Here is a 27,913-nt window from a genome sequence, read left to right as displayed (position 1 = left end):
CTGGAAAAAGTAGAACAGTAAAACTAGAGAACATAATTTGTTTGAGGTTAGTAAATTGACATATTTAAGATATAGAGATATTTACACAATGATATTACTGAAGGTGGTATTGATTCAAGTAGGTGGTCGTATCTAACAGATAGAATGAATCATAAATAAGAGAATAATTTCTCCTTTATCGACTTCTAACCTGGTTATAAGTTATCAAATTGAAATTATTCTTAGTTAGTAAGGATAGTGCAGTGCTTGTAAGATCGACAGTGTGGAATAACCATGGATATCTTGCAAAGATTTAAAGATTTCCTCCGTGAATATGATCGAGATAATGATGAAGTTGTGGATAAAACAATCTTCGATGAGTTTAACTATTTATATAGGATAACTTTTTTTTATCCAAATTTGAAAACAATGAAAATTATTGGTCTACAAATTGTTCTTTTCATATTTTATATAAGTTTCATTTTGTTACAAATTTTCTTTACATTTATGGGAGCCATATTTTCTGATGGAGATTTCTTTTTGATGGCACATTCTCTGCATATTAGCTTTATATATTCGTTAATGCCAGTGTTGACTTTCACGGCAATCACTCTACGCTCTCATCTATCTAATATATTCAAAATTATTGGAAACGGATTTTATAAATACGATGAAGTTACATCCAAAGAGGAAATTCAAATCAAATTGAAGTATTTTAAAATCAAAAGAAATTTGAAAATTGGTTTTCCTTTACTTGCTTTTGTCGCTATGTTATTGGCTGTTACAGCAATCCCATTATCAAATGAATACTTTGGATTGGATGATTCAGTCATGATCAATAAGAAAGGTGTTAATTTGTGGTTGCCATTAAATGGTTGGTATCCTTTTGACTCAAGCGAGGGTTTACCATTTTGGATAGCATTCTCTCTGCAAATAATATCCATGATTTTTGTTGTAATTATATATGTAGCAGGTTCAGCCACTTATTTTACCATCGTTTTACATGTTATTGCTCAATACCATATTCTTATATGGAGTATACGTAATATAACTAAAAGAGCAATGGTTAATTATTTGAAAATTAAACCATATCTGCAGGGTAAAAATAGAAGCAGGCCTAATTTCGAGGATATGGAATTCCAAAAACAGATGGTGTTCTGTTTGAAACAAAATATACAACATTATCAACAAATTATCAGGTAACAAACCGATTTTACTTTAATAAAATTATAATTATGTTGGACGCCACAATAGCCGAGCAGTTATTGGCAAGGATCTTATGCTAACGATGTATATTTGGGTTCTATTCCTGGTGGAACTTTATATTTTTATTATAGCTGACACAATTCCCTTTAATAAAAACATTGTTTCCTAGTCAATAAAAAGTTCTATAAATATTCAAATTAACACGTACATCACATGTATGATGTATTTACATATATCTGATATATTTACATCTTATCTGATATATTCACGTATGTCTGAATGCCTTTCTTAATAATCATAAAACAAATAAAAAATTAAAATATCACCTTACAGCATCCAATTATTTACCATCAAAGTTTAATTTAAGATTGACCAATCGTTTTCCTAGTTTTTTTTTTTTTTTTTTTTTTTTTTTCTGGCGCATCGACTGGGTTGGTCATTAGCGCCCACTAATACTATTCTTTTCACTTTCCAAATACTACTCGAGCTGGGATGGCACGTGCAGACCCATAGCTCTACTGCACCTTGCTCTACAAGGTAGGATGGAGTCTGGGTCCGCAAGTGTGTCTCTACACATCCCCTCTTATTTCATCCACCCTATCGACGAGGGGGAGTGTGGAATATGATTGTGCCACCCCTTTAATACGCTAACTTTTATAATAAATATCTATATAATCCACATCTATACATATTAATTAATAATTTTAGTTGTAAACTATTATATTAACTTTAGGCAGAACTAAAAATATTTCTGTTTCCATTTCCTTATTACTTGGGCTCTATTATACTAAACCCAAGGAGACTCTACTAGTCGGTGAGATGCGCAATACTTTGAACTAAGAATCCTGCTCATCCTAAATTAAACTAGAACTAATTAAAATAACCTAATGGGGTTGAAATACTTGTATAAAAAACCTAACCTAAACATACATACGACTTTCTCGTCAATAAGTACATTCACATCAATAAATACACTAACGCCAATAAATACAATCTCGCCCATGAATACATATACACCAATAAATACATTCACAGCTGTAATTCATTCACACTACACTTCCACAACAGAAGAGGAAAGTACTTGATATTCCTTTCCCCTTTAAAAGAACTAACCTAATTATTAACCAAGATTTTTTTAAATAAATTAATATCCTTTAAATAAGTAAATAGCCTCCTTACATAAGGAGAACCCTCTTGGAGAATTGCGCGCTGGTCATGTGGCAGGCCTGCTCTTTCTCTTTGGCTACGCAGTGCCTGACACCCTTCCAACACGTGCGACACTGTCAGCCTTTCTCGGCATCGTGGGCACCTCGGCCTTCTTTCGGCAATGAGGAGGTACTCATGAGTCACACGTATATGTCCAATCCTTAGCCTCGTTAAAATTACTGATTCATGCCGCGGGTAGTTCTCGACTTTAGCATTTCGCACACATGGTTTAAATTCTTTTAGTTTTTCATCTACATCATCCCACTGACTTTGCCACTTTTTATTAATAATATTTTTCATATATTGTAAGTCAGTGGGCCGAACAAGGATGGTATGGTCGGTATGTGTAGAGGCTGCTCATTTTGCAGCCTCGTCCGCCCTTTCGTTTCCAGACACATCAATGTGACCCGGCACCCAGGCGAATACCACCTTTTGACCATGTGCGCTTAGCTCAGACAGTAAGTAGTAAATTTTCATGACCATTGGGTCTGTCGAGAATCTATCCCGGAGAACCATTATTGCACTTAAGGAGTCTGTCAGTATTAATGCTTTGGTGCAATAATTTTCTTTAATGAACTTCATATAGCATACATTTCAACTGTGTACACGGTTGCACAATGCGGAAGTGTCCAACTAAGGGCGACTCCCTCTGTGTACAAAGCATTGCCAACTCCGTCGTTTACCTTCGATCCGTCTGTGAAGATCGGTCGGAAATCATGATAAAAATTTAAAAGTTCCAGCAGTCTTTGCCTGTAATCACCATCATAATTCAATCACCACAATTGTAATTATAATTTACCCCAATCCATCACCGAACATAATTGTATTCCCTCCGCGTTTAAGAGCTCTTTGGCCCGAACCCGAAGTGGGCGTGTCCGCGAGCGTTGTCTCCAAAATTCATTTTCATGTGGCCTCTCGAATTTGTCGGGAAACAAAGGATTGAATCGTTTCCCCCATACTCCGGCTGTGTAGGTCAGGGTAAGCTGTTCTCTTCTTAGCTGAGGAGGCAGCATCCTCCGACTCTACATAGAGGCTTTGTAAGGGACTGGTTCGGAAGGCGCCTGTAAATAATCTGATACCTTCATTATACACTCTGTCTAATAGATTCAGGCTTGACTTACGCGTAGAACTGTAAACTGAGGCTCCATACTCAAGTTTATAACGGGTGAGGCATGTAAAAATACGTTTCAAGATTTCCCGCTCTGTGCTCCATTTGTAGTTTCCTAGAAATTTCAGGATATCTAGGGCTCTCCTTGCTTTTGTACATGTGTACTCAATATGTTGCTGCCAGGTTAACTTAGTGTCGAATACGAGGCCCAGGAAACGAATACTCTCTTTATATAGAATTTGTGTGCCATCCAAATACAGTGTTGGAAGTATATGCTCATGTCTTAGACGGCAAAAGTGTTGGCACACTGTTTTGGTTTTTGAAAACTTGAATCTGTTCCTGGAAGCCTCGTCAGCCACTTTAACTACTGCCTGTTGTAGGGGATTCTCTGATCTCTTCAAGGTCCTTTCCTGATAAATAGATAGCTAGATCGTCGATATATAACGACACTTGGGTAACTTCGTTTTCCTAGTTATTCTGATTTTTGTAAGAAAGAAATCAATGCTGATAACATTAGCTTATCTTAATATTCTTTAGAAGAGACGTATGAAACTAATGAATAGTTAATAGAAATTAGATTGAAAAGTCTGATATGAAAGGGAGTTATACATTCAAAGAAGTTTAATTTTTGAGAAGCGTATAGTTTATAAAATTACTTGAAAGTTCAAAAACGGAAATTACGTCACTAATTTGCTTTCCAGTTTCTAGTGAACTTATTAACAAATAAGTTAATATTTAATAAGAGGGAAGAAATATTGGAAAAATACAAATTTATATTTTATTTTTTATATCCTGTCATTATTGATGAGCCTGTGTCTAACCAAGGAATCCATAATGTGCTGTACACCCAGACAAAGATAATCTTCAGTATGACAAGCCTAGGAGTTTCTTCAAGTATCTAGGAGCGGATGCAACCGAGTGCAATGTCAGAGCTGAGGTGAAGGCATGACTGATTACGGTTAACAGATGTGCGCTACTTTGCGCTCCGAAAATTTTTTGACAGATTGGGTTAACCTCTCACTGGCGTCAGATTCTCCCTCATGTAGTCCCCCCATTATGAGAGGGAAGCCGGCATGTTGAAATGACTGTTATATGTGTAATTTTTGTTTTTATATTTCTTTTTCATTTTTTTTATTTCAGGGTCGTTAATCTGTATGCAGAAGTGTTAAAAGTGACTGGATTTTTGGTATTTCTCTGCATTACTTTCATTATCGCCCTTTCTGCATTTATAATAGTAACGGTGAGCATATTGATTAAGGTGGCATTGAGTAGTATATTGACAAATGTCTACTTAATAATTGACGCACAATTATATTTTCAATATAACAGATGTTGTTCATGTGTTTATGAAGATTGCTTTGTGAGTGGGAGATCCCAGTTCGAATCCCGCGTATTACTACTTTAATTTAGTTAGAAAAAATGGTTTATAGTAAAGTATGAGCTTCCGCGCCTGTCGGCGGGTTTTACCCGCCTGAACAAGGAGTAAGTTTGCTATGTAAGTTCGTCTTAAGTTTTTTTTTTTAATGGCTCCAAGTACTTCCCTTTTTTTTTTTCAAATCGGAAGTTAGGTAGGCTTTTTTCTAAAATGCCATTAAGTATTAAGTTGGTCCTGCTAAAATACCGAGCTTTAAGAGTATTTCACACCGGAAGTATTGACTTTATGGAGGAGACTCTCTCTGCTTACACTGCAACCAGATTAGATCTATTTAATAAGTTTCTAACGAAATTCGGTCACAGGGCATTTCCTAGCAGAAAGGAAAGTAGGCTTTTCTCTGACGCAACATTTGTAGTAAAAAAAATAGGCAGCATTTAATGAATACAGGAAATGTATTTTGTAAGAGGAAGTCGTGGACGTGATCGTCGATCTACGTCATGTTGAACGCGTGATTATTTATTTCTCTTTCGAATTCCCGTATAATAATTTAACCGGAATCAACAAAGTTTAATTATATTTTCGCCGGCAGTATTTTGTAGCCCTTCGCTTGGATATTCATTGATTAAAATAAGTAATTTCTTTATTATCGTAATTTTTCTTATAAAAGTATTGCTTTTATGATAACTACAAAAAGTTTGTTATTAAGCAGGTAAATGTTTTTTTTATTCTTATTGTTACCTTGTACAGGGAACAGCAAGACCAGGAATTGTATGTCTCACATTTGGTATTGCAACAGTAGAAGTAGGCTATATGACAGCCCCTTGTATGCTTGGACAAATGATAATCGATTTGGTAAGTGGAAAACTATAACGTTAAATTTTACCCAGAAGCTAGAAGTTACTCCACGAATCACGTTGTCCAATAGACACCACCAATTTTCAGCATGATCGTAGGAATTTTATTTGGTTTTATCGATCAATTTCTTTTTGTATTTATCAGATATGTCACTTCTATTAATTGATATTTTTATGCTTAGCTTAAGGCGTCACAACATCTTAGGTCATTTGCGTCATATCCTTTTTCAGACGGTAATGTCGCGAATTCGCATTTCTTCCACTTTAGTATACAATAATATCCTGTTTTTGGATTGCTTTAATCTCTCTTTCACTTTTGTATACTTTATTTGATTTTTTATTTATTATGTCAGTCATAAAAGGATTATAAATCGTAATGGCCTTCGCTAGTCCCCTCACACTACTCGAATTATTAGATTCAGTCATTCATTCCCAACCTGTTATGAAATTAGAATTCTGTTTCAGAATGAGCAACTCGGTTTTGAACTATACAATACACCCTGGTACCGTTGCTCTAAAGATTTCAAACAATGTTTGAACATTACCCAAGCTAGGATTGGGTATGGCGTCACAATAAGAACACTGTTTAATTACGCAATGGATATGGACACCTATTGTAAAGTGAGTAATTGATCTGAAACAAATTAGTTGCGTTCCCTATAAGATTTTACAAATCAATAGCTAAAATCATACCCATCAAATATTTATTTAAGAGAGTGTCTAAGTGGTAGTTTTCTATATAAAAAAAACGGTGTACAAAGCAAATCGAATGTAGGTCCAAAATTCAGCCTGTGGCCTCAGTTACCTAAAATTCCCAGCTGTCCAAACAAATCAAGGAACAACCTAAATGGCAACCAACCAGCCTAAACTCTTCCATTTACAACTTGTTCCAAAGTATAGATCCTAAACCTGACCTCCTAACAATATACCTAATGCTGATTGGTGGACTAAGAAGGGAACCAATCTCTCCTCTTTATCCAAAATCCCTAGATGACCACCGGCACTCAGTGACTAGGAGTCTGATCTTTAACTGATCATGATGAGCTAGCCTAGTACCCTAGAGCATTGTAAGATGATCATGCTTCAGGAGCAAACACAAGTGTTCAAGAAGCTGCAACTGAACCTGGTTATCCGGGTTAACGGGTATAATGCCCCATTTATCTGATAGTTCGGATCCTGACAACTTATCTGAAAAACTTCATAGAATAGCCCAAACCTTGGTCTAGACAACAATGGTTCACTACCCAAAGAGTACCATCAAATATTCTTCCGCGGCTTCTAGTCAACTAAAGTAATTAGCAAGCAACTTACTGGACAGATCCATCGTTAACCAACCTCACTAAAAGGTAATCTTACATATATAAAAGGCCAAAGATAAAGTTTTTTACTATTCTATCAATACAGAGGCCAATAAAAGGGATTTTTGACATTTTCCCTACTAGTCTTAAAAGGGTTGATAATGATCCAGAAATAAGGACTTACAAAGGGTCTATTGGATGTACTGTCAGGGAAACAGGACCTAATCTATTCTGCAAAACATCCGCAATATATCTAAGAAAAATTCAAACCAAAATCTTACTACTGCAAAAGAAATTTTATTCTTATAAAGATGCCACATGTGCATATTAAGAAATCTTCATTTTAACATTAAGAAGAATTGCAATAACATAATTACATTTGCATTATTATGTGCAACGTCTGAATTTACAGAATCAATCCTCTATTTGCAGTACTTCCTCAGTCAGTTCTTGCTCAAGAACTGAGCAAGAACTGACTGAGGAAGTATAATTCTTTATATTCTTTAGTATAATTTTTTAAGTTTAGACTTCAAGATGTCCTCTGAATTAACTAAATTTTTATTTTGCAGATGGTGAACGCTTCTTATTCATACTTCAGTCTACTGTTGGCTTTCAAAAATACTTAATATTTCTTAATATTTTATTCAAAACTTTAATTGTAGTGTAACGCAGTAGTAGAATTAGAAATATATCATTGGTAAGCACTAATTTGTAGGTTGTAAGCATACAGTAGTAATGAAACATTCTTTCTGAGTGGATGTAATTAACACTTTAATAATCATTCATAAAACTTTAGTTTAATGTGAAATTGCAATTTGTACTTGCTTTGTTAAATAATTGAAAAAATAAATGTTTTTAATTGTATAATTTATTATTTATTTAAAATAGCCTTAATTAATGTCCATTATCTTCAATCACATCACAACTTGATCTTTACAAATAAAAAGTTTCGAACTGTTTTTAAGTACCACTTTGTTTGATACAAAGTTTCTGTCACATCTATTGGAAAGGAAGAGATGATGAACAAAAGTTTTCGAAAAACTAAAAAATATCTAATTCTCAAAACTGATTTTAGCACCAATAATACTAAAATAATTTTTACTTCCGTTTATTTGAACTAGTAAGAGAAATTATAGCAATCATGGTAAATTTTATAAACATGCTGTCTTAAATAAAGTGGTTTTTAAAGATGTGTGACTGTGTGTTTTAACAAAATACCTCAAAAAGTAATTGCCGGAAACTGGAAATTTCCATTTCAATTTAGTTTCACAGAGGACTGGACTGTAACTTAGACACTGCTACTAAAATATCGCTAAGTTATTCGACTTCAATAAAGAAATGTATTTCCTTGGTTTCAGAACTAAGTCGTAGGGTTTTGTATGTGATTTAATAAAGAATGAAGCATTACTTCAAAGTTTAAATACTTAGATTTTTTAGTGAGTAGTTAGTTCTTAAATCTACCAAGCTCTAACAAACAAGAAAAGATTTTTAACCAAATAATGCATTCTAAGAAACTATTCATTCCATAATTAGTATTCTTAGTACGATATCTGAAATTTCAGGGAATGAAAAGCGGCGGAATCGTGATAGAAATGATAAACTTCTCTAAGAATAAAAATTATGGCGCACTGCTGATTTTTCGTTAATAAATATTTTAAATGATAACAGACCACTGGGTCAGCCGAGTTGTGCAGTTTATCATAAAAAAAGTTCAAGTCCCCTACCCACCAGGAACTTGGCGACTCCCAGACTGGGAAAGTTGAATTATTTAAATAGGATCTAGAATGGAAAATGACCATGGGAGAAGTATCAATTACTTCTACGATTTGTATTCTGAACGTGATAGAACTTATCAATTCATTGTACTGTTTGGAAGCAGGGTGTAGTTCTTTTGAGTAAGAAAAGTAAGGAGTGTTGGGGTGCTGAAGTTCTATAAAACAGCACCCGAAGACTCAGGGGAACGGTTCTTTATTTTTATTTTGGTTGGAGTCACAGAGTGATGAGAGGGACAGAACTCGCCAAGTTGTATGCCTAATCTTAGCAATTATCCCAAAAAGGGTCAAGTTCTGTCACTGAATAAATTAGCAGAAAAGATTCCTTGAAAATGAGGCTAACCTTTCTGCACTAGTTAAGCAAAAAGTTTCCTACTTTTCTGTTACATTTAAAAAGTAGATATTACAACTAGATTGAAATATTTTCTATTCAATCACTGCTAAAAACGAAAGAAATATAAGAAAATTCGAAGTAGTTAGGCCATGTTTTCCGTTTATGAGAATGATTATACGAGCCAGCACTACATCTTGGAACTAAGGTGGATCTTATTATATACACTTCCCTTATATACCTTTCTTTAGGAGTTTGTGAATATAAAAAGATCCATCCAAGTTGTAACATCCAGGGCTGTTCAGAATTGTTGTTCTCATTAACGCCAAACACCTATTCTCTGGCCGAACTAGCTCACATTTCCTTTTATTTCCATCGTTTTTACCGAAAAATGAATAGAATAAGATCCACCTCAGTTCGAAGATCTTCTGTTAGCAGGTATACATCCTTACAACCGAAAAACGTAGTTTATCAGACATAACTAGCTAGCATTTCGTTATATTTCTAAGGTTTTTAGATGTATGAGAATAGAAAAAGATCTACCATAGTTGAAACACTAGTGCTGGGCTTGTATAAGGGTTGTCATTACCGGAAATCTCCTTTAACCGCCTTATCTTGCACGTTTTTCCTTCTAATTCCTACGATTTTTCCGAGGAGTGAATACAAAAAGATCCAATCTAGTTGTAACATACTGGGCCGTACTGTATTATGTTCTCAATGTAACTATACTTACAAGCCAAGAAACAGATGTTACAAGAAGGGAGGATAATTTTTCTGTTCAATCGATGCTAAAAACGACGAAAATATTAGGAAAAATGAGCTAGTATGACCAATGAAGTGGTGATTTTTGTTATTAAGAACAGAAAATAGGACAGCTATGAATGATACAACTAGGGTTGGCCTTTATCTATTCACTCACAGCAAAAAAAGATGGAAATATAACGAAATGCGAGCTATTTTGGCGAAGCAAGAGCGGTTTTCTGTTAATAAGAACAACAATACAGGACAGCCCTGGCTGTTACAACCAGGGTCGACCTTTTTCTATGAACTCACAGCCAAAAACGATGGAAATAAAAGGAAATGCAAGCTAGTCTGGCAAAAGAAGCGGTGTTTTTCTTAAAAGGAAACAAAATACAGAACAGCTCTGGATGTTACAACTAGGGTGGAACTTTTTCTATTCTTCTTTGCTAAAAACAAAGGAAATAAAAGGAAATGCAAGCTAGTCTGGCAAAAGTAACGGTGTTTTTCTTAAAAAGAAACAAAATACAGAAAAGCCCTGGATGTTACAACTAGGGTGGAACTATTTCTATTCTTCTTTGCTAAAAACGAAGAAAATATAAGGAAATACAAGCTAGTCTGGCCAATCAAACGCTGTTTCTCGTTAAGAAGAAACAAAATAAAGAACTGCCCTGGATGTTACAACTAGGGTGGATCTTTTTCCATTCACTCACTGCTAAACCCAATGGAAATATAAGGAAATGCGAGTTAGTTCCACTAAAGAAACGGTGTTTTTCGTAAGAAGAAACAAAACACAGAACTTCTCTGGATGTTACAATTAGGGTGGATCTTTTACTATTCTTCTTTGCTAAAAACGATGGAAATAAAAGGAAATGCAAGCTAGTCTGGCATAAGAAACGGTGTTTTTCTTAAAAAGAGACAAAATACAGAACTGCCCTGGACGTTACAACTAGGGTGGACCTTTTCTATTCCTCCCTGCTAAAACCAATGGAAATATAAGGAAATGCGAGTTAGTTCCGCTAAAGAAACGGTGTTTTTCTTAAGAAGATACAAAATACTGAATTGCCCTGGATGTTACAACTAGGGTGGACCTTGTTCTATTCCTTCCTGCTAATAACGAAGAAAATATAAGGAAATGCAAGCTAGTCTGGCCAATCAAACGCTATTTCTCGTTAAGAAGAAACCAAATACAGAACAGCCCTGTATGTTACAACTAGGGTGGATCTTTTTCCATTCACTCACTGCTAAACCCAATGGAAATATAAGCAAATGCGGGTTAGTTTGGCCAATAATGTGGTGTTTTCCATGAATAAGAAAAACAATACTGATCAGCCCTGCATGCTACAGCTAGGTGGATCTCTTTCCATTCACTGACTGCTAAAAAACAATGTTAACATAAGGAAATGCGGGCTAGTTTGGCCAATAAAGTGGTGTTTTCCATGAATAAGAACAATACTGATCAGCCCTGCATGCTACAGCTAGGTGGATCTCTTTCCATTCACTGACTGCTAAAAAACAATGTTAACATAAGGAAATGCGGGCTAGTTTGGCCAATAAAGTGGTGTTTTCCATGAATAAGAACAATACTGATCAGCCCTGCATGCTACAGCTAGGTGGATCTCTTTCCATTCACTGACTGCTAAAAAACAATGTTAACATAAGGAAATGCGGGCTAGTTTGGCCAATAAAGTGGTGTTTTCCATGAATAAGAACAATACTGATCAGCCCTGCATGCTACAGCTAGGTGGATCTCTTTCCATTCACTGACTGCTAAAAAACAATGTTAACATAAGGAAATGCGGGCTAGTTTGGCCAATAAAGTGGTGTTTTCCATTAATAAGAACAACATTACAGAACAGCCCTGCATGCTACAGCTGGGTGGATCTTTTCCTATTCACTCACTTCTAAATCCGATGGAAATATAAGCAAATGCGGGTTAGTTTGGCCAATAAAGTGGTGTTTTCCATGAATAAGAAAAACAATACTGATCAGCCCTGCATGCTACAGCTAGGTGGATCTCTTTCCATTCACTGACTGCTAAAAAACAATGTTAACATAAGGAAATGCGGGCTAGTTTGGCCAATAAAGTGGTGTTTTCCATGAATAAGAACAATACTGATCAGCCCTGCATGCTACAGCTAGGTGGATCTCTTTCCATTCACTGACTGCTAAAAAACAATGTTAACATAAGGAAATGCGGGCTAGTTTGGCCAATAAAGTGGTGTTTTCCATGAATAAGAACAATACTGATCAGCCCTGCATGCTACAGCTAGGTGGATCTCTTTCCATTCACTGACTGCTAAAAAACAATGTTAACATAAGGAAATGCGGGCTAGTTTGGCCAATAAAGTGGTGTTTTCCATGAATAAGAACAATACTGATCAGCCCTGCATGCTACAGCTAGGTGGATCTCTTTCCATTCACTGACTGCTAAAAAACAATGTTAACATAAGGAAATGCGGGCTAGTTTGGCCAATAAAGTGGTGTTTTCCATGAATAAGAACAATACTGATCAGCCCTGCATGCTACAGCTAGGTGGATCTCTTTCCATTCACTGACTGCTAAAAAACAATGTTAACATAAGGAAATGCGGGCTAGTTTGGCCAATAAAGTGGTGTTTTCCATTAATAAGAACAACATTACAGAACAGCCCTGCATGCTACAGCTGGGTGGATCTTTTCCTATTCACTCACTTCTAAATCCGATGGAAATATAAGCAAATGCTTTTTATAATTAAAAACCACAATACAGAACAACCCTGGATGTTACAGCAAGGATTGATCTTTTTCTATTCCCTCACTGCAAATAACGATTAAAATATAAGGAAATGGGAGCTAGTTTCGCTATAAAAACACCGTTTTTCTGGCCAAACTAGCTCGCATTTCATTATATTTCCATTGGTTTTAGCAGTTAGTGCTGCCCATATTATTTAATAATTTTAAACTTTCTTTTATTTTTTGTATTACTATAATGTTTGTGAATAATAGTTAATTTCTAGTTCTGTCAAGTGCTACCGGTATTAATAGTAGTTTTCGTCTTTACAAAACACATCTTTATTGTTGAAACTTGCCATAGTTTCAAAATTGTTCTTTGTTTTTTAAAATGCAAGTAAAAATTAGGTCAATCATTGTTGCAATATATATAATCTATTTCTGGCTACTATTTGTAGTAGTTTTCACATTACCAAACACTCTGCTTTAGCGAAATGTTTCTCTTTTTTCCTTCTTTCTTTTAATGTTTGTCAAAAAAAGGTACAATCTAGTTATATCATCAATATTCTAACAGTTTTAATCGAATTTCAACATTTTCTACTCTTAAAATCCTATTTCTATGTTAAGGCTAAAATATACACGTCAGGTCGACTAGGTATAGATGCGTAAGTTCATAAAAATGAGAAAAATGGAAAATCTTTGCTAGTTTTGCTAGAAATTACTAGTTTCTTAATCTAACGTTCTATTTTTCCATGCTATTTATTTATTTCGCTGATTCAGTGTGTTTGTGGGTTCCTCTTCTACACACAAGCTCAAAATGTACATGTGTGAACTAGCTAAGTAGCATTTATGTATATATTTTGGTTTCCTCATCAAAGCTTGGTTCCACATCTTCATTATCCTTGAACTTAATTATTATCTTAACTATACTTAAAACTAACTGTTTGGAACAAGAAAGTAAAATTTGTTAAGTAAACTATAATGTTATTTCCGTGAAACGTCACTAAATAAACTAGACATAAACTAACGAAAGGCCTTCTATAATTCAGTCAGGCCAGAATGTTTATTCTACCATGAAGTATCGCTATGTACGAGGTATGTTCAAAAAATAAGGTGAATTTTCAAATTTCGCGGGCTACGTACATTCGAATTTCGATTGTCTTTTTTTTTTATGTTGGTACACTTGTCTCGAACATATTTTCAAAGTTGTAGCTATATAGCATGTTTAGGTTGTATGTTAGAGGCATAAATAAGACAAGTGTTTTGCGAGTTCGGCGATTTTCTTCTGTCGAAAAAAATGGATCAACGAATTTGCATCAAATTTTGTGTAAAAAATGGAATTAAGTGTTAAAAAACACTTGAAATGTTGAGAGTGGCGTACGGTGAGAGTACTCTGTGTCAAAAAAATGTTTACAAGAGGTACAAGCTTTTCACAGAAGGTCGAGAAGATGTGAATGACGACGCTCGCCCTGGACGCCCCAGCACATCAACAACCGATGAAAATGTTGAGAAGAATCGTCGAATCACAATTGGAGAAGTTGCTGAGGTTGTCGGCATATCGGTTGGCACATGTCCTGCAATTTTTTTCGGAAATTTTGGGCATGAAGCGTGTGGTAGCGAAGTTCGTTCCAAAATTGCTGAATTTTGATCAAAAAAACCGTCGCATGAGCATCGCTCAGGAATTGTTGAATGACATTATCATGTTTCAGCCACCGTATTAACCAGATTTGGCGCCCTGCGACTTTTTCCTGTTCCCATGATTGAAGAGACCCATGAAAGGACGGAGATTTGCGACGATTGAGGAGATAAAAACCGAATCGCTGAGAGAGCTCAAGGGCATACCAAAAAGTGCATATCAGAACTGTTCCGAGGATTGGAAAAAACGCTGGCACAAATGTATTATATCTGAGGGGGACTACTTTGAAGGAGACAAAATAAAAATCGATGAATAAATAAATATTTTTTAAGAAAAATGAAAATTCACCTTATTTTTTGAACACACCTCGTATATATTTTTCTGTTTATCACTTTTACTAGTTTTTGTAAATAAACCATTATTGATTTAAAAAGAACCCTGATTCCTAGATTAGTCCAGAAATTGTATATTTACCTGGCAATAAATTTTTCGCTAGTTAATTTAAGTTTCGATCATAAAAGGTAAACAGCAAATTTAAGCAAACGATGACATCAATGCAGAAAAAGGTTGAAAAAATTAAGCCCGCTTGCTGGAGTGGAAGAAATAACTTGACGAGATCTTATTAGTTTTATTTCAAGCTCGAACTGGAGCAGTAGTAGTTTATTTTTTAGCAAGGATTGTTACATATATCTCAAACGTTCGCGATACTGCACCAGATAACACTTTTATATTCTGCAATCCTTTTAAAACTGTACTAATTTATTGTTTGTAACCATTTCAAAAGAATAATCATTTTGCTTGGCTAAAAGAAATACGTCGCGGTTCTTAATCGATTAATCGACGGCAAGCCAAAACAGACAGAAAATTCTTCTGCCTGTTTTTAATGTCGATTGGGATAAGAAACATCATCTTTCAGTCCCATTTCCTAGAAGGCCTCCTTTCATCATTAAAATGTACACGGGTCACCAAGTTAAAAGAGGAACAATAATGTATGTACATTTGTGTAAGATTTGGTTAACGTGTATTGTTCGTGTTGTTAGGCTAGGGTATCCGCAGGGACGCCAAGGTCCCTGAAGAAGTGGCTAGTCCACTTCCCCCTTACGGGAGGTGTTATCATTAATGTATTAATAAAGTATAATTAAATTTGGAAAAATGTTTAATTTGAAAAGTGTACTGTCTCTGTTAGCCTACTCCCGGGAGTAGTTGCCCAGGGAGCACCTCGAGGAGGTAGAGATCAGATTTCGCTCCCCAAAAATTATCTACTGATCGTCGTAATAACAATAAGGTATAGGGAAATCTTCTAATTAATGCAATGTACAAACTTAAAATCTGGATGTTGTTTTTAATAATTGAGAAAGTTTTAAGATTTGCGGTTTCGACGTGTAATAAGAAATTCAAATACGGAATAGTGATTTAGAAAAACTAATTGAATCAAACTCATGTGAGTCGAAGTAAAAATGTTATGTAGATTCGTTCACATGAACAGTATAAAGAACATAAGAAATTAAAACATTATTATAACTAATTTCTGAAGTTTTTATAAAATCAAGTTTAATTTTAAAAATAGTTTCAATTAATTATTTACAGTTTATATATTTATTTAAAACTGCATAATTCTCTTCAACACTGTCTTTCTGCAAAAGTGGGGACACAGAATTGTAGAAGGTTTCTTCCATTTGTCCCAAAAATTTCTTGTGGTGAAGTGAGGTAGATAATGAAGATTTTTAAAATGGTGATTTGGTTGTTTTGTGTCTAATATTCTTAATTTCAATAAAAATGCAGTTAAGAGATAAACTTCAGGCTGTTTCAGTTTAAAATTTCATGTGAAATAATGATTTACACCATGTTAGTGCTCTGTTTCCCAGTGTTATCTCCTAGCAATCTACATTTTCTTTTTACGCCAGTAAGAAAGTAAGTAATAGTTTTTGTTTCTTTTTATTTTAAACTCAAAGAGTTTTAAATCAATTAGAACTTAATTTTTAAAAAATTATGTGCTTAGTTTAAACTAGTTATGGGAAGCTTAAGGGCATTTTAGACCCTCACCGAAAAGCTGGAAAACAAATTATCTGTACTTACATTCAATATTGTCATCTTCTAAAACATCTTCTCCATGTACTCATTGAATGAATGCATTGATAATTTTAGTTTTCCCCATAGAAGTTTAAGACTGAATCCTTTTTAGTTTGAAATAAGTTCTATGTTAACTGTTCCAAATCGTACCTGCTTTCACTCACATTTAACCACGTTGGTGACTCACTAGACTTATCTAAGACCACCTATCACTCACATTTAACTATGTTGCCTACTCTCAAGACTTATATAGGACCACCTTACACTCTCATATGATTGAATTATGGTGATAAATTAGTTAACCATCTTTTCTTAATACTACCTTCCTAAATTCAAAGACCTTGTTCAGGAATTCGAGCCCTCAAACAACTAATTATTGCTCACTTAACTACAACATATCTAACCAGCCCATTAATCTTAGGTTCCAAGTAATTATTTTGAGGTTTAAAAAAAAATAAAAGATGCCCTTAGTATTTATCGTAATTATGCATTTACTTCAAAGCGTGTACCTGAGTTATAGTTTGTTTTAAAAAAACTGTTTTTAATTTAATTTCATTAGATAAGAAAAGTAATGCGATCAATTTTCGAAATTGAGTTTTGAGGTCCTCTGAATCAGAAAAAATAGTTTTTAAAAAAATGTCTTAAAAAGTAAAAATCACATTATGAATATTCATGTTTGGATCGATTCTTCTAGCAGAACTGCCACCATCATTTAATGAATTATTCACTTCTTTAATTTAATTTAATTTCGAAAATAGTCCCAATAAGTTTCTTCAAAATTTGAATATCACCTAATTGGTAGTTGGATTTTAAGTCTCTCTGGGGGGGGGGGGGGGGAAATAAGCGATTACTTCACTTATTGTAAACACTTATTCAACTACAACTTTTATTCCTAATATTTTCGGCAGAACAGATCGTTTAAGAGCACTTCTTGAGGAGGGTTGCTGGTTAGGCTTACCTTGAGTTCTATTTCAGTATTATGTACTTATTCTTCTTACGTGATTATAAGGGCGGAATAGTCTGTATTGCTTAAAATTCCGAGTTTGAAGAATTAACAACCAGAAGTTGTAAAAGATGCTAGAATTTTTCGTAAATGCTTGATAATTGTTATACCTACATTCTTTATAATAAAATGAATTACGGTAGCTTCCTCCAAAGAGTAATTAAAATTTCGATTACTTCTATTTTCCTAGGTTCCGGTGGAAGATTAAGGCAGTTTGGAGAATAATTTATGCTTCAAAATGGTGTCAATTTTTAGGAAATTTATCTGTCTTTCTAACCATGTCATCAGAATCGAATTCGGACTAAAACTTTCTGAGTAATAACATTTTTATTGGAAAAAAGTAATGATTTTAGAAAAAAACTTTAAAGTGACGTCACTCAAGAACAAAGGAAAATAAGAAGTTGGCCAATACGTTATTGAACTCCACTTTAGATGTACTACACGCAGTAGGCCTATGGACAATACTTACTGGTTCACCCTGTATATATATATATATATTTTTATTTGTAATAAAACTGTGAGTTGGAAAATGTGCTGATTGTAGTTGGCGATTTCATAGCAGATTTATAAAATAAGAATTGAATATTGAGATGACACTTGCCTCGGAGAAAACACAAACAATATATCATAATCCTTGCTTGCTCCAGGATGAAAAATGAGAGTGCAAAGTGTATCCAAGCCGAATAAGAGTTGGGCATTCAAGTCTCGAGTTATTGTATCCCCTCTGCTGACTATGTTTCCTTTCACTTTATCTTTCGATGACCCTTTCATTTTTTTTTTTAATCCTCCTGCTGAAATCCCTCTCCCCCACACATATGAAATATTTAGGGAAATCAAATGTCCCCCCCCCCACGTACCTACTTCTTGCCTAACCTTTGTGACAAGTGGAGAGGCAGGCCGTATTCCATGTGTTGCGGAGATAGAATCGTTCTTTATTGTTCTTGTATTGGTGTGATAGTTTCTGTTAGTTAGAGTGTACATAGTACACGTAATGTATACATACATAGTGATTTACTACCACTTTGGGACAAATATGGCCTTGGCTGTTTTATCGACGAATAAAGCATCAATTGCTATAGATTTTCCCACGAACCCAGAAACATTTTCGCCGCCCGGCCATTGGCAGTTGTTAGTGAGTGTTCAGTTTAGGCTGGGTAACAATGAGTAATAAAAATATTTATTAATGAGTAATAAAAATGAGTAATGAAATAAATTTACTTATTTATTTCTTATCCCACGGAAAAAGAAAAATTAATTTTTCCGCACCATCGTTGCACCTTCCCTTATTAATAAATAGAGAGAAAATTAGATATAATTATCTGTCATAAGAAGGGCATGAAATATTGCTTTTTAAAAAAGAAAAACCAAAGTTTATGAAAATTTTGAAAATACCAAGTTAAATAGTTAACAAAATAATAATCCATACTAAGAATTATCGATCTAATAATTTAGTGTAATAGTTTTATTAGTGTGAAAAACCACAAATCTAGTCTGGAAAAAGTAGAACAGTAAAACTAAATAATATAATTTGTCTGAGGTTAGTAAATTGACATAGTTAAGAAAAAGACATATTTACACAATGATATTACAGAAAGTGGTGTTGATTCAAGTAGGTGGTCGTATCTAGCAGATAGAATGAATCATAAATAAGGAAATATTTTTTCCTTTATTGACTTCTAATCTGGTTATAAGTTATCAAATTGATATTATTCTTAGTTAGTAAGGATAGTGCAGTGCTTGTAAGATAAAAAGTGTGAAATAACCATGGATATCTTGCAAAGATTTAAAGATTTCCTCCGTGAATATGATCGAGATAATGATGAAGTTGTGGATAAAACAATCTTCGATGAGTTTAACTATTTATATAGGATAACTTTTTTTTATTTAAATTTGAAAACAATGAAAATTATTGGTCTACAAATTTTTCTTTTCATATTTTATATAAGTTTCATTTTGTTACAAATTTTCTTTACTTTTATGGGAGCCATATTTTCTGATGGAGATTTCTTTTTGATGGCACATTCTCTGCATGTTAGCTTTATATATTTGATAATGGCAATGTTGACTTTCATGGCAATCACTCTACGCTCTCATCTATCTAATATATACAAAATTATTGGAAACGGATTTTATGAATACGATGAAGTTACATCCAAAGAGGAAATTCAAATCAAATTGAAGTATTTTAAAATCAAAAGAAATTTGAAAATTGGTTTTCCTTTACTTGCTTTTGTCGCTATGTTATTGGCTGTTACAGCAATCCCATTATCAAACGAATACTTTGGATTGGAAGATTCAGTCATGATCAATAAGAAAGGTGTTAATTTGTGGTTACCATTAAATGGTTGGTATCCTTTTGACTCAAGTGAGGGTTTACCATTTTGGATAGCATTCTCTCTGCAAATAATATCCATGAGTCTTGTTGTACTTATATATATAGCAGGTTCAGCCACTTATTTTACCATCGTTTTACATGTTATTCCTCAATATCATATACTAATATGGAAAGTACGTAACATAACTAAAAGAGCAATGGTTAATTATTTGAAAATTAAACCATATCTTCAGGGTAAAAACAGACGGAGGCCTAATTTCGAGGATATGGAATTCCAAAAACAGATGGTGTTCTGTTTGAAACAAAATATACAACATTATCAACAAATTATCAGGTAACCAATCGATTTTACTTTAATACTAAAATTATAATTATGTTAGACGCCACAATAGTCGAGCAGTATTGGCAAGGATCTTATGCTAACTATGTATCGTTGGGTTCTATTCCTGATAGAATTTTATATTTTTATTATAGCAGGCACAAATCTCTTTAATAAAATGACAACATCATTATCTAGTCGATGATAAGTTCTATAAATATTCAAATTAACACATACATCACATATATCTGAGTATACTCACATGTATCTGATGAATGCACCTATGCCCATGCAAATATAAATGGTTGACCTAATAAATTACAGATTGGGTTAACCTTTCAATGGCGTCCCTTATCTTATCCCCCATTATGTGAGGGAAGCCATCATATTGAAATAATTGTTATATTGTATTTTTGTTTTTGATTTCAGGGTCGTTAATCTGTTTACAGAAGTCTTAAGAGTAACTGGATTTTTTGTATTTCTCGGTATTACTTTTGTTGTAGCCCTTTCTGCATTTATAATAGTAACGGTGAGTATATTGATTAAGCTGGCATTGAGTAGTATATTGACAAATGTCTACTTAATAATTGACGCACAATTATATTTTCAACATAGCAGATGTGTTCTAGTGTTTATGAAGCTTGCTCAGTAAAGTGGGAGATCCCTAGTTCGAATCCGCGCATTACTAATTTTTATTTGTTAGAAAAAATTGTTCATAGGACAGTATGAGCTTCTGCGCCTGGCGGCAACATCCAATAGTTAGTACCCGCCTGAACAAGAATTAGGTTTGCTGTGTAAGTTCGATTTGAAGTTGTTTTTTGGGGCTCCAAGGACTTCTCTTTTTGTCAAATCGGAAGTTAGGTAGGCTTTTATCTAAAACGCCTTTTAGTATCCTACATGGTCCTGCTAAAATGACGAGAATTTCACAACGGAAGTATTCACTTTATGGAGGGGTCCTCCTGTGCATACACTGCAACCACATTAGATCTATAGCGACACATTTAATAATTTTCTAACGAAATTTGGTCTCAGGGCATTTCCTAGCAGAAAGGAAAGTAGGCTTTTCTCTGACGCAACATTTGTAGTAAAAAAAATAGGCAGCATTTAATGAATACAGGAAATGTATTTTGTAAGAGGAAGTCGTGGACGTGATCGTCGATCTACTCATTTTGAACGCGTGATTATTTACTTCTCTTTCGAATTTCCGTATAATAGTCTAACCAGAATTAACTAAGTTTAATTATATTTTCGTCTGCTTAGTTTTTTTTTAGCTCTTTGCTTGGATATTTATTGATAAAAATAAGTAATTCTTTTATTATCGTAATTTTTCTTATAAAAGTATTGCTTTTATGATAACTACAAAAAGTTTGTTATTAAGCAGGTAAATGTTTTTTTATTTTTATTTTTACCTTGTACAGGGAACAGCAAGACCAGCGATTGTATGTCTCACATTAGGTATTGCCGCAGCAGAAATAGGCTATATGACAGTCCCTTGTATGCTGGGACAAATGATAATCGATTTGGTAAGTGGAAAACTTTTAACATTAAATTTTACCCAGAAGCTAGAAGTTACTCCACGATTCACGTTGTCCACTCCTAAACCAGCTATGGGTACAACCGTCGGAATTTAATTTGGTTTTATCTATCATTTTTTATTTATGTATTTATCAGATATGTCACTTCTATAAATTTATATTTTCATGCTTAACTTATGGCGCCAAAACATCTTAGGTCATTTGCGTCATATCCTCATACTTCTTGAATCAGCAGATTCGGTCATTCATTCCCATTCTGATATGAAATTGGTAATCTGTTTCAGAATGAGCAACTCGGTTTTGAACTATACAATACACCGTGGTATCGATGCTCTAAAGATTTCAAACAATGTCTGAACATTACCCAAGCAAGGATTGGGTACGGCGTCGCAGTAACAACTCTGTTTAGTTACGCAATGGATATGGACACCTATTGCAAAGTGAGTAATTGATCAGAAGTAAATTAATCGCGTTCTCTGTAAGGTTTTACAAATCGATAGCTATAATGATACCCATTAAATATTCATGTAAGAGAGTGTCTAAGTGGTACTTTTCTATATAAAAATAAATACGATGTACAAAGCAGGTCCAAAATTCAGCCTCCTGCCTTAGCCACCTAAGATTCCCAGCTGTCCAAACAATTCAAGCAACATCCTAAATGGCAACCAACTGGCCTAAACTCTTCCATTTACAACTTGTTCCAAAGTATAGATTCTCAACCTGACCTCTTAACAATATACCTAATGCTGGTTGGTGGACTAAGAAGGGAGCCAATCACTCCTCATTATCCGAAATCCCCAGATGACTACCGGCACTAAATGACTAAGAGACTGATCTTTAACTCATCATAGTGAGCTAGCTCAGTACCCTAGAGCAGTGGTTCTCAACCTTTTTTTACTCGTGGCCCTCCAAAAAAATATATTTGCACGCGTGGCCCCCTTCCCACTAGTAAAAAAATGCATTTATTTTATAATTTTTTTTAATATGTTTTATACTGTAAGGCGCGCTGGCCGCTTTAATTACATTCTTCTTTATTTAATCATTTGAGTAATTTTACTGTGCATTAATAATTTTTTAGTATTTATTAGATGTCACAGACCCAGATTCATTATAACATTTTGTTATAATAATGATAAAATGAACATTACATCTTCATAAATAAATAGGCACTATATTTTAACTCTATCTGGCTAATACGAAAGGAGATATAAACGTTTGAATTTCGAACGAATTTGAAACTACATCGAAAACATCTAAAATTTTACCTTCCATATCTCATTACCTACTATCACTAGAATACTGCAGTTTGTACAATACCGTAAAGAATACATTAAAATCTGAACAATACTAAAAGAGGTTTAATCATTGTAAGGGGCGCTTGCCAACCCGCACGGTGAGGAAACAGGAACTGGTCACTCCAACCACAATTCAATATAATTACAGATTTCGGCCGTAGTATTTATTTACAATAATTTAAAATAATTTATTTACAATAACAAATAAAAAGGACAAACAAATTATCAACAAAGACCCCAAAGTAAATCGGATCCTACGGTTCATCTCTTACATAAACCCACCCAGTTGAATATCTTATACAATTCTCTATCTAACCTCGCTTCTAATACACTCTAATACGTATCCCCACACATCAATAAGTTAAGTAATTCATTCATTCACCTACAAGTAACCTAATATACTATACAATTATCTATCAAAACCTCGCTTCTAATACATTCTAATACGTATCCCCAAACATCAATAAGTTAAGTAATTCAGTCATTCACCTACAAGTAACCTATTCAATCTTTGTAACCACTGAGTCGACCATACTGGGGCTAAACAAATACCGCTATTAAATTACTACTGGGCTACACTCACCAGCCACAAGCCAGCCGACGAACCTCTTCCACAGCAAGACCACTGGCTCCTCCGCAAGGCGGCTGGCTCCTCCGCTGGACAACTGGCCCCTCCGCAAAAAGTGTGAGACCCTGGCCAGCCAGTAGCCCAGTTTTTATATATGATACGGTGTCGACTCAGCGGTTCCTACACCTTTCGTAATTTAATTATTGCTTTTCCTCCTTGTCCTAATTCTTATAACCCCGATTACAAAACAATTCAGAGAGTAAAATACCTAAATTAAATAAAATTTATTTTCTTGTTTTAAAAACTAAGTATCCCAATGACTTTCTACAAAATGTTATGAAAAGCTGGACCCTTACAATACAATATACATATAGAAAAATAAAAGTGCAGTGCACGAAAAAATTATATCTTATTCTATAAAATTTCTCAAGGATCTCATTAAGAAGTTTTATTTAGTGAGATCCTTGCGCCTGATGTAAACTGGCCAATTTTCTTATATCTGGCTCCATAGACAGACGAAGGTCTGTAATGTTTTATGATGCTTTTTCAAATTTTTTTTCGTTTAAATAAGTAAAATTGTTTTTCTATTTAGTACAAAAAAGATTGCTAATGGTTTATTAAATTTATCTGAGGTTTACGTTTTCAAAAACCATAACCTAGAAACAATCCCTATGCACACATTTATCCATAATTTCTGTATTCAGTAAGATTATACAGGGTGTTCATTTTAAGACGGCCCAAATGCATTTCATGCTTAAACCTCAGAGTCTGAGATCTGAGCAAAAAAATGGTAGAGGTAAACTTTGTTACCCACAACTCTAGTTTCAGAATTTGTGACTTGATTTTAGATTCCTGCCCACATACGCGGCTGACGCGCGACCAAAAGTGAGGATTTGCAGTTGACCCCCATTTTCATATACACAGTTTTAAATAGTATAAAAAGTTATGAAAGAAACCGGAAACCGCAATTCGATATCTTCAATATTAAAGGTGCTAGGCCATTTCAAAATCTGGTTCTTATTAATCATATTTCCATATCTTGAACAATAAACTTGTTATCAAAGAGAATGAAGAGCACCGATAGGTCATTTTTATGTATTTTTCATCCCCTGTCTACTAAAAATATTGCGAAGGCAGTAAAGCTAGTATTTTTCTTAATATCAAGAAATAAGTCGTTTTCCGAGTGATTTTTCTAAGAAAAGCCAAATGTTAAGAGCTTTAGATGTTCTCAAGCATACACAAAATGGCTAAAAATTAATTTTACATCTGTTACAAACTAGAAGGTTTAATAATTTTTTGGTAATTTTGGGAGAGTTGCGCTTAATTACCAAAAAAATTGGAAACCACCTGCCCCATATTTAACTGATCAATATTTTTCATGTAAAGGATCAAACTTATTCCTTAATTTATCAAATAATACACTTTACTCAACTTGTGAAGCATGTACTGTGCTTTTAAAGGTGCCTTCTCTGGCTCGCAAGCCAGGTTAGCCTGGAGGTTATCAACTGCTCTCTGTATCTGAGGAGGTACCTTTGAAGGAACAGTACATGCTGCACAAGTTGAGTAAAGTACATTATTTGATAAATTAAGGAATAAGTTTGATTCTTTAATCCTTTTTTAAATATTTAAAATAGTGTTAGTAAAAATCTTTGTGGCCCCCCTACAGAAGTTTCCGAGGCCCCTCTAATTTAACTTTTTTTTCTGAGGCCCCCTTAAAACACGCTGTGGCCCACTGGGGGGGGGCCATATGGCCCTCGTTGAGAAACACTGCCCTAGAGCATTGTAAGATGATCATGCTTCAGGAACAAACACAAGTGTTAAAGAACCTTCAACTGTACCAGGTTATCAAAACTGGTATACACCCCTATTTACCTGATAGTTCGGATCCTGGCAACTCATCTAAAAACTTCATAGAATAGCGTAAACCTTGCTCTGGAGAACAATGGTTCACTACCTAAAGAGTATCATCAAATATTCTTCCGCGGCTTCTAGCCAACTAAAGTAATTAACAAGCAACTTAATGGACAGTTCCATCGTTAACCAACCTCACTAAAAGGTAAGCTTACACATATGAATGGCCACAGATTTACGTTTTTACTATTCTATCAGAACAGAGGCCATTAAAAGGGATTTTTGACCTTTTCCCTAATAGTCTTAAAAGGGTTGATAATGATCCAGAAATAAGGACTTACAAAGGCCCTATTAGATATAATGTTAGAGAAACAGGATCTAATCTATTCTGAAACATCCACAAAATAAAAAAATATCCATATCTATGACAAATTCAAAAACCGAAAACCTTTTACTGCATAAGAAATCTAGTTTTTATATTTTAATAAAGATACCTATTGTCCATATTAAGAAAACTTCATTCTAACATTAAGAAGAAATGCAATAACATAATTACATTTGCATTATTATATGCAACACCTGAATTTACAGAATCAATATTCTGTTCTTCCTCAGTCAGTTCTTGCTCAGAATAAATGAGTGAGGATTTTGAAAATTTAGCTTCTTTAGTATTTTTTTTAAATTTAGATATCCTCTAAATTAACTAAATTTTTATTTTGCAGTTGGTGAACACTTCATATTCATACTTCAGTCTATTGTTGGCGTTCAAAAGTACTTAATATTTTTTAATATTGTAGTCAAAAGTATAATTGTAGTGTAACACAGTAGTAGAATTAAAAATATATCGTTGGTAAGCACAAATTTGTAGGTTGTAAGCATACAGTAGTATACATTCTGAGTGGATGTAATTAACACTTTAATAATAATTCATAAAACTTTAGTTTAATGTGAAATTGCAATTTGCACTAGCTTTGTTAAATAATTTAAAAAATATGTCTTTGTGTGTGTTTTTTTACAAAATAACTCAATAAGAAAATTTCCATTTCCGTTTAGTTTCACAGAGGACCCGGATGAAATCTAGACTTTGCAACTGAAATATCTCTAAATTATTTGATTTTAGTAATGCAATGTGTTTCCTTGATTTCAGAACTAAGTCGTAGGCAGATTTGTGGGTGATTAAGTTTTATTAAAGAATGAAGCATTACTTCAAAGTTTAAATACTTAGATTTTTTAGTGAGTAGTTAGTTCTTAAATCTACCAAGCTCTAACGAACAAGAAAAGATTTTTAACCAAATAATGCATAATAATAGACTTTTTATAACATGAAAAATTCTTTTTTCTGACTTAACTAGATCGCATGTCTTTATATATCTCTTGTTTTTAGCTGTGTAAGAATAGAAAATGATCCACCTTAGTTGTAACATTTGTTGCTGGGCTTCTATAGGGGTTCTCATTACCAGAAATCTTCCATAACCGCCTTACCTTGCACGTTTTTCCTTTTAATTTCTTCGATTTTACCGAGGAATGAATACAAAAAGATCCAATCCAGTTGTAAAATACTGGGACGTACTGTATTATGTTCTCAATATAACTATACCTACAAGCCAAGCTTCAGATGTTAGGTTCTATCGATGCTAAAAACGAAGGAAATATAAGGAAATATGAGCTAGTTTGACCAATGAAGTGGTGTTTTCTGATATTAAAAACAACAATACAGATCAGCCCTGGATGTTACAGCTAGGGTCGATCTTTTTCTACAGCAATAAACGAACGAAATGCGAGTAATGCAACCTAGTTAGACCGGAATTTTCTCTATTAATATAGAAAGTAATATTGAACGAAGGATATTTAAGGAAATGCATGGGGAAATGGAGGGTACTCGGAAAGTTGTTCGGAAAAAAGAATTTTTGGTTGGTGGGAAATTAGCATCAAAAAAACATGCGGCCAAAGATAAAACTTTGTCTGAAAAACAATGAAAGTGAACAAAACTAAACAACCAAGAACATCAACAAAGAGAAAACGAAATACAAGAAGACATTATCAACGAAAAGCGAATACAAAAGCGTCGGCCTGAAGTAAATTAAATCTACATAAATACGACAAATTGCACAAAAATGAAACCATTAATGTGTAAAATCGGTCATTGTGTTTTCGTCGCTAATTATTGTGTAGAATCGTTCAATCGACTTAAATTGTATAATTAGGTATCATTCGTTGGTCAAAGAATGTAAAATGTCTGTATTGATAGTGAAATGTAAATTTTTGAATGTGTGCGCCTGTATAGTGTGCTAGATTTTGGAGAACATGTATGTATTATTCGTGTATTTAAGCTAGGGTACCCGCAGGGACGCAGGGAAGTGTTATTGTTAATGAACATCTTTGTATTTATAAAGATTAAATAAATTTGGAAAAAATTTTAATCCAAGCTATTTCTAATCTTTAAAAATTGTACTGTCTCTGTTAGCCTACTCCCGGGAGTAGTTGCCCGGGGAGCACCTCGAGGAGGTAGAGATCAGTTTCCGCTCCCCAAAGAACGCCTTTCTACCCATAACCGCATTCTAGTTGGTCTTTTAAGCAGGCATTGGGGTACGTAGAACTCCAGAGCCAATGGTAAAAATGAATCTGGAGAAAATTGGAGGGAATAAAGGAATAGGGAAAACAAATCGTTTAGTTATTGAGGGAAATACAGGGAGATCTACCTGCTTAGACCAGTGACTAGAATG

General features: G+C 34.2%; 2 protein-coding genes across 5 annotated transcripts; both read left to right on the top strand.

Moving 5' to 3' along the window:
• The first annotated feature begins 186 nt into the window (after window positions 1-186).
• LOC141451635 (uncharacterized) lies at window positions 187-15,464 on the top strand. 2 transcript variants are annotated; one of them, XM_074123094.1, is made up of 5 exons: window positions 201-1,178; window positions 4,640-4,739; window positions 5,622-5,726; window positions 6,194-6,349; window positions 7,596-15,464. In XM_074123094.1, exons 1-5 carry the CDS (start codon window positions 274-276, stop codon window positions 7,650-7,652), a joined length of 1,323 nt encoding a protein of 440 aa, XP_073979195.1. In that variant the 5' UTR covers window positions 201-273; the 3' UTR covers window positions 7,653-15,464. The 2 variants fall into 2 exon arrangements, with proteins under 2 accessions (XP_073979196.1, XP_073979195.1); XM_074123095.1 differs by lacking the exon at window positions 6,194-6,349 and having other exon boundaries at window positions 187-1,178.
• Window positions 15,465-15,854: 390 nt separating this feature from the next.
• On the top strand, window positions 15,855-27,582 carry LOC141451636 (uncharacterized). Of its 3 annotated transcripts, XM_074123096.1 has the most exons (7): window positions 15,855-16,125; window positions 19,545-19,635; window positions 19,797-19,956; window positions 20,371-20,470; window positions 21,360-21,464; window positions 21,761-21,916; window positions 25,913-27,582. In XM_074123096.1, exons 2-7 carry the CDS (start codon window positions 19,629-19,631, stop codon window positions 25,967-25,969), a joined length of 585 nt encoding a protein of 194 aa, XP_073979197.1. In that variant the 5' UTR covers window positions 15,855-16,125; window positions 19,545-19,628; the 3' UTR covers window positions 25,970-27,582. The 3 variants fall into 3 exon arrangements, with proteins under 3 accessions (XP_073979197.1, XP_073979199.1, XP_073979198.1); XM_074123098.1 differs by lacking the exon at window positions 19,545-19,635 and having other exon boundaries at window positions 19,856-19,956; XM_074123097.1 differs by lacking the exons at window positions 19,545-19,635; window positions 19,797-19,956 and having other exon boundaries at window positions 15,861-16,125; window positions 25,913-27,580.
• Window positions 27,583-27,913: the final 331 nt, after the last annotated feature.

The sequence above is a fragment of the Rhodnius prolixus genome, unplaced genomic scaffold (assembly GCF_049639745.1).
Source record: "Rhodnius prolixus isolate KJV_2025 unplaced genomic scaffold, Rpr scaffold_14, whole genome shotgun sequence".
Classification (NCBI taxonomy): Eukaryota; Metazoa; Arthropoda; class Insecta; order Hemiptera; family Reduviidae; genus Rhodnius; species Rhodnius prolixus.
The sequence above is the reverse complement of the archived record's forward strand: the minus strand, read 5'-3'. Positions and strand labels throughout refer to the sequence as shown.

Bases quoted from the DNA above. Each gene is read 5' to 3' on its own strand.
- LOC141451636 (XM_074123096.1), top strand. The intron at 20,471-21,359 runs GTGAGTATATTG...TACCTTGTACAG, and splicing joins CTGCATTTATAATAGTAACG to GGAACAGCAAGACCAGCGAT. The intron at 21,465-21,760 runs GTAAGTGGAAAA...AATCTGTTTCAG, and splicing joins GACAAATGATAATCGATTTG to AATGAGCAACTCGGTTTTGA.
- LOC141451635 (XM_074123094.1), top strand. From the start codon at position 274: ATGGATATCTTGCAAAGATTTAAAGATTTCCTCCGTGAATATGATCGA. The intron at 1,179-4,639 runs GTAACAAACCGA...TTTTTATTTCAG, and splicing joins CATTATCAACAAATTATCAG to GGTCGTTAATCTGTATGCAG. The intron at 5,727-6,193 runs GTAAGTGGAAAA...ATTCTGTTTCAG, and splicing joins GACAAATGATAATCGATTTG to AATGAGCAACTCGGTTTTGA.